This window comes from Streptopelia decaocto, assembly GCF_964273445.1.
Source record: "Streptopelia decaocto genome assembly, chromosome: Z".
NCBI classification, from domain to species: Eukaryota; Metazoa; Chordata; class Aves; order Columbiformes; family Columbidae; genus Streptopelia; species Streptopelia decaocto.
In genome coordinates, this window is record NC_138657.1 from 47563874 (window position 1) to 47577737 (window position 13864).

Here is a 13864-nt window from a genome sequence, read left to right on the forward strand (position 1 = left end):
GTATCATATCTCCTGAGGTGTATTTAAGCTCACATGCTCATGTTGGGGAAGACTTGTCCCTTTAGGAACTCTAAGGAGTTTCCGCACCAGGATCAATCTCTCTAAATGTCACCTAAAACTTCAATCTACATGTATATCCTCACTTGCAGCCTAACACCCACTCAGTAATAACTATTCTGACTAGATTGCAGGCTTCACTTTATCATGTATGTGGTGATAAAGAAATATCATAATTCCTGCACAAACAAATCGGAAAAAGTTCAGATACACCCGTATAAGTATTAGCAAAATGGAAGAAAAGGTGATATTAAGCATAAGGTGGTTTAATTATAATTTTTGTGTTTATAGAGCTAATAATTCCTAGTTTCTCCATTATGTATAATATGGAGAAATTAGAAGAACAGTGGAAAAATGCAGGAGAATAAAACAGGTAGTAGGTTTTTGTTTGTGTCTTACTGTTGTATGAGTACCTTGGAGACTGTGATTTCCCCTCTCTCCCCCCTTAGGGGATTTCTGGTTTATTTTTCACGACAAGGTAAACAGTCTGCGGAACAAAATGAAGGTATGTATAGCAGCATTTAAATCATCTAGCTAAGATCTGCTGATAGGATGTTAGATCAGCTGTTGGTTTTAAAAGTGTTTGAAGGGAAATAAAATAGCATGGTAAATAATAAATTTACTTGCTCTCAGGCTGGGTTGTGAAATACCTGAGAGAATTGATGCGTATCGCTGATGAAGATATTTGTCTAAGCACAACAGGAGAATTTATAAGACTTGACAGTTTTGGATGCTTTTTAGGATTTAGTTGTGTTCTAGGAAAGAGTAATGAAAGCCATAAGTGATTGCAGCATGCTGGGAAACAGCATCTAAAGGTATCGGGAAGAGACTGAGTTGTCTTCACTAATGCAACAAACAATCCTGAAGGGCAGCAAGCTGAATTGTGAGGATGCATTGTCACTTCAGCTATTGGGAAGCATATTTATTTGATGAATTTTGGCTACTGGAGATGGTAAACAGAATCCAGAATGTTTTGTCTGAAGTGGTAAAACATTCCTACATCCATGTCCTAAAAAAAAAAAAATAAAAATCTCATTTTTTAAAAAAAATGCAGTATTTACTAGAGTAGTTACTAGAGGGTTTTTTGTTTACTTACCTTTAAGAAAAAAAGCTCTAAGAAATACATTTGCTCTGTGAACATACAAAAGATGCAAGTAGTAAATGAGGGCTCTCATCCCAGTTCATATCATTTCTCTATTTTCAGTCTTTGTGCTAAGTGCTGTATAAAAGCCATAATAAAGACAGGAAGTGTGAGGTCCTTTAAGACAGTTACCTGCTTGGTCCTCAGCCTGCTTCTCTGGGGAGCATTATTTTGATTATTTGTCTTCTGTTTCAGTCACTTCGGGACTGATGTCATACTTCCACTATCAGAGGAACTGTGCAGCAGTAAACCCATGCTGTGCCAGCCCCTTCCTTTGGTAAGTGCAATTTAAAATTCTGGAGAACCTTGTTTCTCACTTACTGATTACTTTGAGCTGAATATACCCCATTAAGAACTTCAGGTTTTCAGAAGGTAACTCTGGCAGATCTCTTCTGCCTATTGCCTGACAACTAGAAGATGCACATGATCTTATAATTATTTCTCACAGTTTAGCTACGTGTTCCCTCACTTCCAGATACGACAGAAAGGCTCTTGGTTTGGGAGTGAAAACTCATGAAGATTTGTTTTATTTTACTGGGAGAGGGCGAGACTGGCTCCTCCAGACTCCTATCACAGAATTGGCCATTGCTCTCTCATCAGTTTTCTGAGAAAAAAGCTGAATTACAAGAGATGAGACCTATTTCTTTTTCTGTTCTGTGTTTCCCAGGTGGCTTCAAGGCCACCTTCTGACCACGCATGCACATCTGGGGCTATAAGAGAAGGCACTAGTTGGTAAGTGGCCTTTCCACATCTTTACAGCTCAGTCCATAGCTGATCATGAGGAAGATTAACTTATTCTTAATTTGGGTGGCACCAGATGTCCTATAGTGATTTCAAGATGAATATGTGAATGTGCCACAACTCTGACTGCTGGTTTCTGAGCCCAGACATCTCTTCAGAGCTAAGGAAGATAGGACTATTGCAATGGGTCAGTCTAATCCATGTGGGCATAAGGGGATTAAACCCATACAGACAGCATTTTGTCTTGCCCTGTCAAAGCTGATGAACACACTTAAGAGATCTCAGCCAGAAAGTCTCCAATGGCATGAACAAATACAACTTGAAAACAACATGCCTTCACTCTGGCAAGCCCTGCAGAGATACTAGCTTCAGGCTGCTGAGATCAAGCATCCTCAAGTATCTGGAATGCGAGTCACCACATTTCACACCAGCTGAAATATTTAGCAGTGCAGTCTGCAAGGATCATAAATAGGAATATTAAATTCTTGAAAGTGCAGATACAGGAAAATATTTCTCCTAAGAAAATCGTAAACAAATGCAGTCCTTCCAAATCCCAACATCTTCTGAAACTGTTTTCTGAGTAGAAACATCTGTCTCTTGGATAAGACCAAGCCTCTTTTAATATAACGCAGCCTCTGATTTTCTTCCTCCCTTAATTTGCTTTTATCCTTGTCAGCTGTGCCAAGGGTTTGAGCTGAAATTGCCTGTTTTCAGCTATATGCTCTGGCATGGAATGTTGAGATGTGGATTATCACCTCCAGGAAGTTCCTGCTATTTTCAAAAGCTGTGGGAGAACACAGGTATTGATGGCAGAAGTGTGCAATTGATGGTTGTCCCCAGAGCTGAAATTTTTGTGGAAGAGACTAGGGTTCAGTGCATTGCCCCTGCATTATCACTACAGCCAGACCAAAACCGTTAGATGAAAAAACTCTGTGTCAGGGCCAGGAATACTTTCCTTTGGATAATTAGGTTCTGCAGACTTGAGAGTGAATGTCTGAGCCTCACAGTCTCCTTCATTCCCCTAGCCCCCTTTCAAACATGCTATAGAGGATATTCAGTCCTGTGAGTCTCACCACTTTCTGAATCTTGCACACTGCCTCATTTTTTAGTATCTTTCCTGGAGATTAAAATTTAAAACTTTGTCTTTACAATGTACATGGAGACAGAAAGTTCTACATTTTCTGTGCAGGCCATTTTCATCAAGGTGCAAAGGCATTTGAAACATGTTTGGAACAAGATGCTTTTCCCTTTTGTGCTGATTCTTCAAAAGTGTCTTCTTATTTTGGGTACTTGGCTCTAGATAACTGTTAGAACTTATTTTCCAAAGAAGTCAAATATTTACACTACCAGAGGACACGTGGGAATTCTGCATGCCTACGCTGGTACCTGCTGTTGGCTGTTCTACTCCTGAAGCCTGCACACTGTAATACAACAGGAACAGATGATGGCCATGCATACTCATAAAGTGCTTTAACAATGCTAGATGCACAGCTGGACACAAGAGGAGATGTAGGAAATAAATCCTCATTGGGAGTCCAAATTTAGTGAAAATGAAGAACAATACTCAGTTTCTCTGGAGCAGTGGCCTTCATTCTTGTTTTAGTTGTAGTGCCTGAGCAAATTTCCAGTAGGAAAGCAGGCTCCTCCATAGAGCAAATATTAATTGCCTGGTGATAGCTTTCCTTTTCTAATTCTAAAAAGATGCTCAAGTGTCAGGACTAAGACCGTTGCTGCACATTGTTAACAGTGTCACCATCTTAGTCACTCTTCAGGTCACTGAAGCAGAGAAAGGGAAAGCCCTTCAGAAACAGGCTGAAGGCTGTTCTTTTCACCTCTCAAAAAGCGTCCCCTCCTTTTACTACAAGGTCTCTTCCTTCTCGTTGCTATTCCCACTGTGACTGTTGCCCTGCAGAGAAGGTCTGCAACAGAGGGAACTAAGGGCCTGGACAGCTCTCCTGCGTCTCTCAGAGGTGCTGGCCCTTTGGCAGTCAGGAAAGGAAGACCTTCTCTGGGACATGGTTTGGGCAGCCATTCTAAAGTGCAGGTAACCTGGCAGAGACCACGGCACTACATTTCAGAAGCAATGGGAGGGACTGGGTTGCACCTGGGGAAGGGTTGGAGCAACTCCAAAAAAGCTTAGAGATTTCTGATGATGTTTGGGGTTAAAGTCTGAGGCACTTGAACTGTATGTATTGCATGAAAAGTTTTAACTAAGTAGTTGTCGGGGGTCGAGACCCCGGCATGGGTTCTGGCCTGCGGCAACGGAGGAAGAAATGCAGCCGTCCAGTGTAGATGATAAGCATACTTCAATTTATTGATACAGCGCACAGACTTTTATAGTGGTTCTATTAGTTATGCCTACTCGTCAAACACCGATTTGATAGCATACGTAATGAGCCCATCCCAACATACATAGTGAGTCCATCCCCTTCTATGGCCCCCCTGGTATGTGAATTCCCTCGTTATCTCGGAGCTGCCTCCTGAGACTTGTTTATCCAGGCCTTTCTCAGGAGCTGCCTCCTGAGACTTGTTTATCCAGGCCTTTCTCAGGCAATACCTTCTCACTTACCCTCAGCTCATGCTAACTGAGGCCTACTTATGCTAACTAGAAAAGATCCTCTTCGTAGAGAGGGTCTCATGCCCTTTCTCTCTTAGCCATTCTCCAACAATTCCCCCCTTTTTCTTTTCGGACGAGCAGAGTTTGTCTCAACGTGTGCTCAAATATTCTCTTAATACAAGATAAAGCATAGCTTAAACACAAAAGCCCAATAACTGCAATAACCAGTCCCAGCCAGTTCGTCAAACTTTCTAGGCTGAAAAACCCCATATCCTTTTGAATCTTTTGGGAGTGGTCCATAAGTTGTTGAATTTCTTTATGGATTGAAATCTATTTATCTTTTAGGTCCATACAGCAGAGACCATCACATCCTTCACATCCATGTCCTTGAGCTATTAACAAAAGTCTGTCGCAGCTCTACTCTACCGTGTGGCATGTCTTACAGAATCTACATCTAACAAAAGTCCACTTAAAGCCCTTGAAGTTCTGTTAGTTTGCTTAACTAGCCAGCATCCTAATTTTCTAAAATGTTTAAAGCTTTAGTTGTGCCAGCACTAGATACAAGAGATCCTAAAACCCTTAACCTTGAGCCCCAAAAATCTACATTATCATCACATTTTGACTTATATGCATGCAAAAAACGTTTTTCTCATCTTGCTCTTCCGTGATCTATTATCATAGATACATTGGGCATTAAGAGAGTTAATAGTCCCAAAATACACAGTCCTCCAACAGCATTAGAAGGAATTCCTGGTTAGGCTCTATCTTCACAGGTCAAGGATACCCCATACTTTGCAGTCTTGTCCATTCATGCTTTAGCATATTGTCCTGGCACCTTTCACAAACCAGCTGGATACAAGCATCCATGGGCACAGATCCCAGCACTTCCAGTTCCTGTGGTTCAATGTCTATTTCCGGGAGACAATTAATCTAAAGTGCCATGTTGGTATTATTACAGTTTGTTGCAATGCCTCTGCACTGACCACTATTTTGAAACAGTTGTGTGATGCTGCTGTAGTCATCTTTGTCTGTGCAGGCATCCAAAACACAGCAGCTGCGACAATCATCATCAGGAAGATAACACGGGTTTCACGTTTCGTGCCAGCAACTATTGCGGCCCTTGATCTGTAAAGACACAAGCATAACCTCTCCCCCAGGTTATCAATTGATGTGGCCTTCTCCATTGACTAGTGATTTGACCATAACTAATGTAGGTTCTTTCTGATTTAGCATGGTTTTGGGTCACACTTGCAAAGTATTTCATCACATACAATGCTCTTGACAATTGGTTTTGTGGTGTTTTCCCTACTTCTCCCCCCTTTTTTCTTTTAAGAAGGAACAAAACTAAAATAAAAGCACAGTGCAGAATCAGATACGTGCGTTGGACCTTGACTACGTACTCAGAATCACAAATCAAATTCAGAGGTTCCTCCTTAAAAAGCTCTAAGTAATTTAAATCTGCGCCAAGTTCTGCTAATTGGGTTGAGCCTTCAATAATTTTTACAGAATGATGCCAATTGTTATCTTCACACCTCCCAGAATCATCAACAAAAACTTTGCAAGTATGTAAGATCAGACCAAATACAAGTATGGCCTATGACCTGATGCTAAAGACTTGCAGGTTCTACAGCAATTTACATTTAGGCATGCCAAATCTGTGATGTTAAGAAAACCAGCTAGTGCAATTTATAAAGACATAGATTACAAACTAAAAAAAATCAGAATTACATTTCACAAATGGTACATATATGACAAAAGGATCATGGCCTATTAAGACTGAAATTCGTTCCCTGCATTTTCTTGATCAGAGTGACAATTGGTATATAACAATCGGTATATCAGTTTGCTAGCAATCTCATCATACTGTCTCATAACAACCACAAGTTGTTTCTACGTTGTAGCTATAAATAGACAAATCTGCAAGTCCAATAGAATGCAGCCAGCCTGTAAAGTTGTCATAAATTCATTCCTCAAAGTTCCTAACTCCATTTTGGCTGTCATAGTTATTGGATATTGTTTTCCCTTACCGGATCGAAGTCCTGTTTCAGATCTATCAGTGTAGAATTTGCTCTATCGCAACATTGGCTGTTAATAGCATTTGAAATTTCTTTGGAGATTTCTCACTTGCAGCAAGCAGATCTGCACCATCCCAGCAGCTTCTTGTAGGCCATGCAACTAAACAGAATTCTCAGAAAACGTTATTGGAGCTTACAATTTACTTAACAAATCTTAACCTAAGAGAGGTATAGGACTTTCTGGCAACTATAAGTATTCATGTATTAAAACTTTGTTCCAAATTTGGCATTCCATTTGTCTCAAAAAACAGCCTTTCTTTCATTTTCTCCCATGACCTCAAACTGCACCCTCGGACTGCTCCATTCAGTATTACATCGCTGCACTGGGGGGGACCCCTCCCCTTTTCGTTTTAAAAGCAGGCAGCCAGGTTTTTCCATTTTTGTTTTTCTTTCTCTTCGTGCTGCAGTTTAGAGATAACCAAGGTCACGCAGCTGGCATAATGGCTGGTACGAAGTGGGAGGCTCTGGCAAACTCCTCAGTTACACATTCCTTAGGTCCAGTTACCTTTTACAATGTAGAGATGTCAAAAAAAACAGTATAAACCAGTATAATAAACATCAATCCATTATTCTATTGTCCTAGATCCAAATCAGTTCATATTCCAGCAATCTTTAAATACAACTTCATAACTTCATACAATACCAAGTTCCCATCCATCATAGCATTTAAAGTATCATTTCAAGTTTGTCTCTCTCTCTCTCTCTTTTTTTTTTTTTTTGTGAGAATATTTCCCCTCAAAGTTACTCTAACGCGTAAGGATGCATCCTAAAGTGAAGCAAGGCGGAATTTTAGCAATGGAACCGGTTCCCATTAAAAAGATGCAAATTAAAATACTGAGCTCAGATGCGAAAACCAAATACCCAGTTCAAATATGCAGATAGATCACAGTCACACTAATTTAAGACAATATCTCAATTTTTGCATTGCACGTTTGAGCCGCTCACCGCTCAGCCAGCTGGAGGTACCTCTGGGTCTCCCTGACAAAACAGGTCAGTGGCGCCGGAGCCCATCAGTACTCGCCCCCCCGCCATCGCAATGAGCTGAACTGGGCAAGGCCTTGTTTTGTTTTTGTTTGGTTTCTTTTAGTGTCTCATCCGGTGCGCTATAACTGTTAGTCCAAAACCTGGATTCTTTACTTGATGTGCACAAAAAAGCCAAATTTAGCGTACCGAGATGAGAGACAGCCTGTCACAGAGTTGCGCAAGTCTGGATATTGGAATAAAGCTAGTACGCTAGAGAGAAAAATAACAGCTACTACACGCAAAATTTTTACGACCACATTCACGCAGTAAGGAACTAAATTACTCATGATTTTCTGAATTATCACAAAATGCACATTTTGAGTCAACGGATTCTCATGATTCAACAGACTACAAACTTATCATACCATATAGCACAAACCTACCAAAATTGCAACATACTTAAACAGATACCCATAAAGAAAACAGGTTAATAAGGAAAGAATCTTGCAGACTTTAACAAGTTTTGTGACCCGTGTGTTATCAGTTAACTCTCTCAGCTTGTTGAAGGTCAAATCGCTCTGCCTGTAAAACTGTCTGAAATGATTCAAGGACTTCTTTAGAGATTTATTTTGTCCTGCTCTGCCGGCCTCAAAAACAACATTAATTGCAACAAGATTCTATCCTCTGGACACTTTTCCCAATCATTTAACTTATACAGCAGCAAACACTGATTTCAATATTTAACAAGATCTTCCTTCCTCATAATTCTGAGCGCTTTCCCAAGTTTTAAAACACCTCCCAATACTGGTTCTCTAGGAACACAACTGAAAGCAATTATTCCTGACCCCATCTTGCAAGTAAAAACCGTGAGAAGGGGGGGGGGGGGGGGCGGGGGGCGGGAAACGCACATTCCTGACAAGCTGCTTGATTTTCAAAGAGGCAATACACAGGAGCACATAATACGTACTGTAAAACTTGCAAATAACATGTCGATAGCAAACATTAGCATTCTCTACTGCTAATCTCAACACTCGTGCTTCCTCAGCTTCTAAGTTTTCAACCTGCTTACTGACGGCCTCTTGGAGATAGTCAATAAATTGCGTGTAAGTCTCATTGGGACCCTGATTGCGGTGTATCAATTAGTGTCTCTTCCAGGAGTTGTGGGATACCTGCCCCTTTCAACGAATCCGCATTGTTCTGTCCTAAATGATCTATAGCTGTTACCTTTCACAGAGTTCTTTTGCCCAGTTCTCATCCGGCGACTCCTTCTGCTCTTTCGTAGGAGTTAGAGGGTTGAAAGACAGTAAAAGCAGATTGGTAAAATTGGTAAAAGGACTGACAGTACACTTGTTTACGACTTTAGCATTCTCCTCTTTCACAGGGTCTTTGAGTAAGTTGTCTGACTCCAATCCCCTGGACTTGTTGTTCTCACCAGGGTTAGATGATGGTACAGGAGGCCACCCGCTCGGCATTTTTCCTCCCCATGCCCTGGACTGCAACGCCGCAAAAATTCCGGCAGCAGCAGATCGTTCAGCCTTAAGGTCTTTTAAGACAGTCCCATGATTTCCATTGCTGACTCTATCCCATTTTTTCTGCTCTATATTGTCCCAAAGTTCAAGTTTTGAGTCACTAATGCTCTTAACAGTCTTTTCAGGTTTTAATTGCTTCACTCTAGTAATTATCAGTTTCCAGGCGGTTACAAGGCCGAGAATATATTTGCACGGTGACTTATTGCCTTCCACAACACAGTTCCCATTTTTTTCCAAGTCCCTATTTGAAAAACTCCTGACAGGTCAGCAGGATACCCACTGCCTCTGCACCAAGTTAATAGTCCTTTGAGGTCCTCATAACACATCTCCTAGTTTTCTCCACTCTCCCTCATCAAACAATAAATCAGGATCCTGAAAACACCCTTTAGTCCTCCCTGTTGCTACTAGACCAGCTAGCTGTTTAACGCAACTATTATCAACCCCCCGCTTTTCTAAAAAGCTCCGTAAAAGATCTAGGGCTACTTCTAAATCCATGCCCCCCTTATCCATAATAATACTGGCACGGTACCTCTTATGTTTCCTTTTATGTTTCCTCTTATGTTTCCTCTTATGTTTCCGCTTATGTTTCCGCTTATGTGTCCTCCTATGTTTCCTCTTATGTATCCACTTACGTTTCCTCTTATGTTTTCAAGTGATATCCCTGTCCTTTCCATCGCTTCGGCCCCGCGTTAGTCTCCATGGTCCTTGTTAGTTCTTGTAAGTCCCCGTTAATCCTTGTAAGTCCCTGTTAGTCCTTCGGGTCCCTGTTCGGGCGCCAAATGTCGGGGGTCGAGACCCTGGCATGGGTCCTGGCCTGCGGCGACGGAGGAAGAAATGCGGCCATCCAGTGTGAATGATAAGCATACTTCAATTTATTGATACAGCGCACAGACTTTTATAGTGGTTCTATTAGTTATGCCTACTCGTCAAACACCGATTTGATAGCATACGTAATGAGCCCATCCCAACATACATAATGAGTCCATCCCCTTCTGTGGCCCCCCTGGTATGTGAATTCCCTCGTTATCTTGGAGCTGCCTCCTGGTACTTGTTTATCCAGGCCTTTCTCAGGCAATACCTTCTCACTTACCCTCAGCTCATGCTAACTGAGGCCTACTTATGCTAACTAGAAAAGATCCTCTTCGTAGAGAGGGTCTCATGCCCTTTCTCTCTTAGCCATTCTCCAGCAAGTAGTTTCACCGGATGACTAAGAAGAAGTAGCTAACATCCATCCTGAACGGCTGCCACCACTGTCCCTGTGCGACAAGGTGAGGTGATGGATGGCATTTGTATGACAGACTCACAGAACCCACAGTCCTCCCTGGGTGCTTTGTTAGCTGAGTGAGAGGTGCACTTTTTTCCTATTAAACCTAAAAGCTACACATTCTATTTGTACACAAAATCTTTCGCAAAGCTAAGGACTGAGATTTAAAAGCCAGGAAGTTTTCTTCTAGTCCATTGGTTGAAGGCCTCAGGAGGAAAATTGTGACTGCGGGGTACAGCCGAGTTGCTATGGTCACAGTTCTGACACACGCTTTGAGGGTCCATGAATAACATCAAAGAACACTCTAGGTCCCTCCTGCTCCCCCAGAACCCCACTCGCTCCTCCCTGCGGCCGCTTTTTTTTGGGAGCCGTGCTGAAACGAACCGCAGCTCGGACAAGGGTGTCACCTGCTGGTAAGCGAAATGACTGCTCCTGCCTGCAGTCGTTTCCATCTGCCCTGCACATCGCCGGCTGCTCTTGCTTTTCTGTGGGAAGGCCGCTTCTCACCTTTACATGAAAAGTGACGATGCGGTGAAGCTGTGCCAGTAACAGATGCAGAGTTGACAGCATTTCTTTCGATCTCTGTGTTATTCAAACACTTGAGATTTTTCTGAGAGTTGCTTAACGAGTAATAAGAGCGGCTTTGGTGAAACAGCTTTTGCATGTGTTAGTTATATTAATACAGTTTTAACATTGAGGTTGACGCTGAGCCACATTTTGTTCTGCATTTGCTGTTGGTTCGGAATACATAAAAGCCTAGTATGGGTATCACCTACTTACCTTAAAACCTTCACTTAAAATTCTGTGGATCTCACACTTCTGTATATGTCTAACACATATGTACGTATGTATTTCACAAGGGTGGCAACATGAGCTATCATATGGACGAAAACACCAAGAAAAGCAATTCTGCCCAGGAAACATCTGCAGAAGGAAATCTCTCTCCTCCTAAAGATTGCTCAATGACACAAAAAACCACGGTATGACTTCTCCAGTACCATTTTATTATCAAGATACTTACACTTGCCTTCAATTTCTTCCATAATTACAAAAAATAAAAAGCTGGACTCAATAGGGAAATATCGATAATAACAACACTGAAATGAGTAAAGTTTGCAGTGCAGTTATTTAGAGGGCTAAGAGCACTTATGAGGTCAAATGAAATAGTAAGTAGGGAAATAGGAGAGTAGTCTTAGAGAGAGAACTATCTCTGTAGCTTATTGTTTGTTTCCAAAGTGTAATTTATGATCACAGACAATGATGATGCTGAAGCATATTTTCTGCACTGAAAATCTACCCCAGACTCAAAAGCAGAAACATCTTAATAATATAGGTACATGAGATTGCCCTGTAGGTTTTCAGGAGGATGCAATTGAAGATGCACAGCATTAACCACCTTGTAAGTGTGTGCACTCAAGTACATGGATATTTCTAAATCACTGTATCAGCAGATTAGACTGAACTGTTTTCCCCACAAGAAGCAATGAAGGCACTCACTTTTGTGAAAAGTCACTTTGGACTCTGAAAGAAATTACAGCCCCCAGGGAAACTGAAGGGTGGTCAGTCAGCTCCATTTACCTATGAGGAGAAAAGATGACTTTGTATGTACATTTGTGCCTTTGCATAATGAATAACAAGTGTATGTTCACTGTGCACAGTCATCTGAAGAGAAGTTGTTTGACACAATGCCCATGTATATTTACATTGGTGTTAGACATGATCGTCAACACACATGGGCTATGTGGAATGGCAATACACAGAGCTGAAGCTTTAACCTCAAAAACTATTTGGCAGTTTTAGCTAATTGCAAACAATTCCATAAAATAGGCAAGAAAACGCTCCCTCTTACTTCTCAAAAACTGTGCTCAGTTTAGCTGCTTTATTTTGTCTGTGCTTTTTTCATACTCTTTACTTGTGCAAATGCTTCCTTCCTGCACTAGTTGCTCCTCCAGACATTCTCTTGCCCTCAGATTGTTTGAACAAAGATGGGTTCTAGGCATCTTAGTGAACAGTGAAGATAAGGGTGAATCCAGATGAGATGCTCATAATCAAAGTACTTGTTTTTACATTATGGATAAAGGTGAAGAAAGTATTACATTATTCTGCCTTCCACAAGACAACTTTCAGACTCTGTGCCACTGTACTGTAGTCATGTAATCAGTGCCACTGTTGTTCCCCCTCCTGTCAGGATGCACAGCTGGTCAAAGGAATACTCAACAGTTAGACAAGCAACCATTTCATATAATGTGCTCTTAATTTAAGTTGCATTTTGAGTAATTTTCCTATCTGTGTGGTTTAATTTATCAAGAATATTAACTTTAATGTCATTTGGAAGCCAGTGGGGACACCTGGAAGCTAATAAGTATTTTTCCAATTGTACTAATGATAAACTTTCTGCTATTTTTTATAGCAACAACTTGATAAACAATTAAAATGCTTAGCCTTTCAAAATCCAGGACCTCAGGTAGCTGACTTCAATCCTGAAACCAGAAAGCTGAAAAAGAAAGCATTCATGTCACAGATGAAACAAGCTTTTTTTTGTAATCCCAGGTAAGATGTGCTAATTTATTACATATTTTACTTTAAAAATAAAAGTCTAGTATGCTGTTTACTAAATACAAATGAAATAAATAAAAGCATTAATATTTTGCAGAGAGATTTCTTATTACACATGAGAGCTGTGCAGGGAAAAAAATTTTTTCTGTGTGACTTAAGAGAATTTTGATTTACTTCTTTGGCATACCTTCATTTTTAATAACAGTGACTGTTGTAATTAGGATATAATGCTGATGTTTCATTATGCTGTGAGGTTGTTAAAGAGGAAATATTCGTTTCTGAACAGGTGTTTTCCACATTTGTTTGGCATTAGTCTTCAAAAATGTTAAAGTATTCTCTGAGAATTAACTTTTTCTTCTTTTTCGCAGAACTACAAAGAAGTATGACAAAGATGGGAGGCTGCTCTGTAGTAACATCGATTTGTGTGATTGCCTGGAAAAGAACTGCCTGGGTTGCTTCTATCCTTGCCCCAAATGCAATTCAAACAAATGTGGACCACAATGTCGCTGCAATAGAAAATGGGTTTATGACACAATTGAGACTGAAGATGGGAATGTGATCAGCATGTTTCCATTTTCTGTCCCTGACTGATTTTGTTCTGATAGCTTTTGCACCTGAGCAAAGTTCTTCTTTCTTCACATTTTATTGAAGTAAATCTTGTCTTTATGAAATGTTTCTAGTGAAGTGCCTGGCAGTGGTGCTTGTGCTTCTTTATTGCTGCCTACCTAGCAGACTTTAACCTTCCCCATTAAATAAAAGTATGTATTTCATTCTTCCTCATCCTTGCAAGCTGTACTGAGGCATCTGGTCCTCTCTAAATCTTGACTTTCTAAAACTGAAGGTGTCTGGGATGCTGCGGGATGACAATTTTCTTACTCTGGGAAGCCAAACCACATTACTTGTAATGAGTTTTTTTCTTGCTCATTTCCCTGCTTGTTCATTTACTCAGATGTGTGACACAGCTCGCTCTTTTGCGAATGC

At 40.8% G+C, this 13864-nt stretch overlaps 1 protein-coding gene across 1 annotated transcript; it reads left to right on the forward strand.

Annotated features, from left to right (window-relative positions):
* Positions 1-1397: 1397 nt before the first annotated feature.
* ARL14EPL (ARF like GTPase 14 effector protein like) lies at positions 1398-13474 on the forward strand (the record flags this gene model as incomplete). Its single annotated transcript, XM_082074717.1, has 4 exons — positions 1398-1475; positions 11188-11307; positions 12738-12877; positions 13252-13474. Exons 1-4 carry the CDS (start codon positions 1452-1454, stop codon positions 13472-13474), a joined length of 507 nt encoding a protein of 168 aa, XP_081930843.1. The 5' UTR covers positions 1398-1451.
* Positions 13475-13864: the final 390 nt, after the last annotated feature.